Raw genomic sequence first — 6,016 nt, forward strand, 5'->3', positions numbered from 1 at the left:
CTGTTGGTTTTCCAGTTACTTCTCATCACCTCTATCCCACACAGGAGAAAAGCAACGTTCCCATTCACAGCTGAGTAACAGGAGCCAAGAAAGGTCCAGTCATTTTTCATTTCAGGTATGTCTCACTCTCGATGACTGTGAGGTATTGCCCAATGTGTCTTTTTCAATGTTACCTCAGATCTAGCACAAAACCTGGCATGTGGTGAGCAATTGTTAAGATATTTTTGTGTGACTGAATGAATAGATACATAGAGTTTAATAGATGCCAAGAGAGTGCGTGAAGTCAATTTAGTGAATAAATCATAGGCTCAGATAGGAGTATAAGAGGATGTGTCCATAACCAAACAGGTTTTAGGTATGACTCAACTGATTTAGAGAAGCTGTCTTAAGTTCTAGAATTAACTCATTATGTAACGTGGGTCTTGTATACTCTCTTGTTTCTTTTACTACAAGCTGAGAGTTTGGCCCGAATCAGAGGCCAGAAAGCATTTTCTGTGAAGTACCAAACATTGGGTATTGTAGATTTTGTAGTAAATATTTCACTGTCTGATGCACCTACTTTACACTGTCATTGTAGGAGACTAATAGCTATAAAAAATCTATTAGTTTATGAGTTTTATTATGACGTTATTATGACAATGAGTTTATGGCTATGTTCCAATAATCAAATATATTAGGCTGCTTAAGGCTGGAGAGGTGGCTCAGCAGGTAAGAGCATTGGCTGCTCTTCCAGAAGACCCAGGTTTCATCCCCAGCATCCACACAGTGGCTCACAACTGAAACTGGAGTCAGAAACTCCAGGTCCAGGGGATCTGCTGCCCTCTTCAGGCACCCTCACATACTAGGCACACAAGCAGTGCACAGATATACAAGCAGACAAAACACCCATGATATTAAGATAAGTAAATCTAAAACAAACAAACAAACAAAATAACATGCTGGATTTTGCTCAGGATTTGTAGTAGCAGATCGTTGGTTATCCTCTAGATAACGTCAGAGGTTGTTTTTAAACCTAAAGTTGTGTTGTTTAAAGATTTAAAATTCATTAAGTTGAAAATAGGAATTATCATGCATCATTATCCTGCTTGAGTTACCATAAAAACATGGTTGATTGATTGCAGATTTCTTTCTTATGGGAAGAGTTGGTTTCAAATAGTCATACAATCTATCACTAGTCACAAACAGATAGGTCTAGCTGTAGAATTCTCATTTTGACTCTTCAAGAAACAAATACTGTGAAAATTCTGGAAAGTCTCTTGGCACTGAGGAAGATAGGAGGAAACAGAGAATAGGAAGCACAGGGGGTGTGTGGGAGGAAGCAAGAACAAACCCCCAACAGCTGAAAGAGTGCCCACCACTGGAAGCCAGGTCTTCCATTTCTCTCTTACAGTCTTGCCAATTTCCTAGTTAGGAGCTCACACGTCTCTGTAGTCGCTCAGTGCATGCTAACCTTCTCCTCTTTGCTTTGGCACCAAACTTTAACCCACAGAATAATTTCTGCATAAAAGGATCTGCTAACAGTTGGCTCCTAGATTAGAGAATATTTTGTGGAGCCCAACACCTAATGCACAGCCTTTTCATGTCTCTCTGATTTTCTACAAACTTCCTTGGAGGAATGAATAGGAAAACTCCAGGGACCATGAAACCTCAAGGGTATGGCTGCCTATATAAGACCTGAACCATGAAAACACCAGTTGACATGCCACTGTGGAAGGGAGGAAATCTTATAGGGTCCCCACCCAGATGATGAGATGCAGGAAATTAATGAGAGATGAAGTTTTCCTCATGGGTGAGCCACCTAGCTGGCTATGCAATATTAAGTGGTCACCCATAAAATGTGTGCACATGAACAACACTAAATGTAGTTGGCAGGTTGTAATAATATATCTATTCATATACACACAGAACAGTAATAATTAAAGAACAAGAGGCCAATACCATCTGTTGGTGGTACACACCTTTATTCAAGCACTCAAGAGGCAGAGGCAGGCAGATCTCTTGGAGTTCAAGGTCATCCTGGTTTACAGGGTGAGTTCCAGGACAGCTAGAGCTAGCTGTTTTGATCCCCTACTCCCAATAAAGAAAAAGAAGCCAAGTTTGAGAGGGAGTTCAGGGTAGGGAAAACATTGGAGGAAGTAGAGGGAGGAGGGTAACTATACACACACACACACACACACACACACACACACGTATTTACAAACCAACATGTATGAAATTTAAAAACAAGATCATATGATGTTGAGGCAAGACTCGAACTTTGCAGGTAGGGAAGATTGGGTTGAATTGTACAGAGAAGGGTGGCTCTCTTAAGAATTAGACTCAATTTGGACACACTGGATTTTACACACAATGGGCTGAACACACAGCAGCCATAATTTTTTCTGACATTTGATGCCCATAGTGGATTTAGAGATAGAAAGAATTCCTTTAACAACAGAAATGATACCATAGCTCAGTGCTGATTACAGTGACGAGTGAGAGAATTTATCCCTTTGCTCCAATCCATCTCAATGGTCACTTGTAGCCAGGGATGCAGTTCATTAATTAAGTGTGATTTCAAACTCTTAATCTCAGGACCAGTCCTAAGTCATTTCATGCCTAGGAAACTGATCTCCAAAGAGATTTGCTGAGGGCCAATGCCCTTCTGCGTACAACCTTCATTTATTTAGAGATTGTATTCTGTGTTTCAGTCATGAAATAGGCACTGGGAAAACAGCGGTGCAAATCATTTGGCAGAGATAAATGTCAATTGGTTGAACCATGCGTCATCTGTATTTTGAGAAGAAATTTGCATTGAGCAATAGCTTAGAATTTCAAAATCCCAGAAAGTCCAGGAACTTGAGAAATAGAGGCACATTGCAGTCTCAGCTGAGAGTTCACTTCCTATGTTTCAGCATCAGGTCCTGGTGGCCCTTTTGTGACTGACCCTTACTACTCTTCTCTACCAGTAAGGGCTATAGGGTTTCAGATTTCACAATGCTCAGGGCACAGGTGGACATGTCCCTCTGAATGTCCCTCTGAGGACAACTTCCAAACTACTTCTTTCATTTTCAACTCTCTGGTAGTTACTCTGCTGGCCTCATGGTCCTGTCTGAAGCAGAAAGTCTACCATCTACTTCTGTAGTATCAAGACTTCTGTTCTCTGGCTAAAGCTTCCTGACTATGCAATAGCATGTGGGAGGGGCCAAATACACCCCACTGCAGCCACACCCTCTGGTAAAGATACAAATAGTGATGCTTGGGACTGCTCATCAGAGCCACTCTGCCTTCACCATGAAGTCCAGTACCTTCTTCCCTTTCATGGTGCTCCTTGCTCTGGGGATCCTGGCATCCTGGACTGTGGAAGGAGGCAAAAATGGTGAGTTGGGGTTATTTTGGCCTAGAATGTCAGAGGTGAGGGTTCCTGGTGGTTTTGGTGTCTTCCTTTCTCTAGGCTGTCCTCAGCTTACTCAGGACTTCCTGGTGGCATCCATGTCTTGCTGGGGTCAGAGGTTCCTATGAGGCTTCAAGGCATGGAAGAATGCTCCCTTGATTATTAAACCACCCTGTCAACCCAGGCCTCACTCTCTCTCTGTTCCTGTCCTTTCTGTTTCTGCCTCTGGCTTTAGTTCTCAACATCTCACAGGTTTGTTCCCTTCCTGTTTATTTCTCTTGTCTCCATTACTCCCACTCTCCCCTTCTGTCCTTGGTAATCTAGCTTAGCCATGAGGTGGAAAAACTTGATTGGGAACCCTGTGCCTTTTGTCCTCAGTCTGTGATGTTTTTCCTGTTTACATGTCTGGTTTGACCAAGCCTGTCATATTTGTTTGTTCCTTTTGCTTTCTTCTGCAGTTAATCCCCTTTGTAGTTGTGGGCTACTGGGATGAGGATTTACAGTTTGGAAAGTGGTCCTTTGTCTATGAATTGTGATAGTTGTTCCATGCTCTCCTAACATCATGACATCCTCTTTAGATGCTATCAAAAGTGGTGCCTGCCCTTCTAGAAGGCCTGTCAACTGCCTGAGGAAGGAGAAACCAGAGTGTGATTCTGACTGGCAATGCCCGGGAAATAAGAGGTGCTGCCAATTTAGGTGTGGTTTCAAATGCATTGATCCTCTTCCCATCCGCACTGCAGGTGAGCCAGCAGAGGACCCAGGAGCAGAGGAATGAACCTCAAGACCTAGCACTGAAGGGGATGGGATTTCGGGAAGGGGTCCTCCTAGGCATGCTTGCTTCTAAGAGTGGTTGAATCCAACATGGCATCAGTCAAGGCATCATGCTGCCATCAGCAGGAAAAGCCTCTTGTCTGAGGCAGCCATTCTGTAATGGTTTTGCAAAGAATCATCTGGGCATTCAGCTTGATGGAAGCCGTCAACCCTTTCAGTACCAGACAGCCGGCCACCTGCATTGTCTGGAGGCAGATGTTAGAGGGGAACCAGGTGTTGTTTCAGGGGACATATCTGGGAGTAGGTGATTGAGGTGAGGGGTAAATGGGGGTGATTTTCCTTGCTCAGGCTGAAGAAGGTGGGTTAAAGAAGCAGTGATGTGGTGGCTGAAGTCTAAGACATCTGACCTGTGCTTCTTCTGTCACCAGTGAGGTCGAAGCCTGGCAAGTGCCCAAAGATTCAAGGACAATGTTTGATGCTGAATCCTCCCAATAGGTGTAAGAGGGATGGCGAGTGTGCTGGCAACTATAAGTGTTGCCTGGGCATGTGTGGGAAACTCTGCCTTCTCCCACAGTAAGGTAAGGAGTCAGCTGGGGTGGACAGACTCATTGCTTTTCAGACCTTTTCAGCTTCAAGGCTCTGGAGGTCAGGGCTTATGGCAGGGAGACTGTAACCAACAGCCTCTGTCTGGCTTGTCCTTTAAGGGCGCTGTCCCCTATTTCTTAGGGCAAACACATAGGATTGTCTGTGGTTTTGAATCTACACAGTGTGTCTGGATAAGGGCCATGGGTGAATGACTTTCTGAGTCTCTATCTACAGAATGGAAATGCTGAATTTGAAAATGTTTTGTAAGGCACTGTATGCATTATTCATTGTCCAAGTTATTTGCTTTGTCGTGTCTAGGGTTAAAGCACAAAGCGTAGATATAATTAGAGGGATGTCTAGTTCAATGCTCTGAGTTTTGAATTTTACAATGAACGTGAGACTTGAACTTTTCTCCTGAAATCCACAATCCTCTCACCTCCAGTCCTGCTTTGTTGTTTGACCTCTCTCAGCTGACTTCCTTATGGAGGACCAGAGGGAAATGATTTGTTTGGCTTCTATGTTGAAGGTCTTATCTTATTTTCTCTTGTAGCCTGATCCCTGGCATTTCAGGCAGCTCTGAACCGTGCTGTGTGTGCTCTGGAACCTCCTTCTCTGCTCTCAGGTTCCCCAGCTCCCATCTTGGATCCAGTGGAGAGGGTTTGCTTCTGCCACCAACAGCTCCCTTTGGTACATGCTCAGCATTCAGGAGTCTTTAAGGCAATACCATCAGAGAGCAAATAAATAAACGCGTTTATGTCTCTAAGCACACCCTGCCTCTGTGAATCACTGAGGGGAAGGGTGTGGCAAGGGTCAATAAGGGAAGGTTTGGAGAAGAGGCTTCCTTCTACATTCATGGAATGAAATGGGAGGGTTTATGGTTTGGGAAGTTTAAAGTTACAGTATGAATCGAACAGTATTGACATTTGAAAACGTGACTTTACCTCCTAAAAATAATTTTTTTTTTGAAATCTGTGAAGTGGTAACAGAAACCACTTACTTATAATGTATAGGATATCAGAGTGTGCAGAGGTGTGCAATGTGTGTGTGTAACATGCAGAGTGTGCACAGGGGAGCAAAGTGTGAGTAACATGCTGAGTGTGCACAGGTGTGCAATGTGTGTGTAACATGCCGAGTGTGCACCTGGGGTGCAATGTGGGGGTAACATGCAGAGTGTGCACAGGTGTGCAATGTGGGGGTAATTAGCGTCAGTGCTTGACCAGAGTACATTCACACATCACAGCCACTTGTTGCCTCCTGGTGCTATTAAAATTATAATGTGATATGTGT

General features: G+C 43.8%; 1 protein-coding gene across 1 annotated transcript; it reads left to right on the top strand.

The window, feature by feature from the left end:
* The first annotated feature begins 2,888 nt into the window (after window positions 1-2,888).
* Window positions 2,889-5,495, top strand: Slpi (secretory leukocyte peptidase inhibitor). The gene is made up of 4 exons (XM_027423470.2): window positions 2,889-3,358; window positions 3,952-4,113; window positions 4,573-4,722; window positions 5,280-5,495. Exons 1-3 carry the CDS (start codon window positions 3,235-3,237, stop codon window positions 4,719-4,721), a joined length of 435 nt encoding a protein of 144 aa, XP_027279271.1. The 5' UTR covers window positions 2,889-3,234; the 3' UTR covers window position 4,722; window positions 5,280-5,495.
* The last annotated feature ends 521 nt before the right edge of the window (window positions 5,496-6,016 follow it).

This window comes from Cricetulus griseus, chromosome 6 (assembly GCF_003668045.3).
Source record: "Cricetulus griseus strain 17A/GY chromosome 6, alternate assembly CriGri-PICRH-1.0, whole genome shotgun sequence".
Lineage (NCBI taxonomy): Eukaryota > Metazoa > Chordata > Mammalia > Rodentia > Cricetidae > Cricetulus > Cricetulus griseus.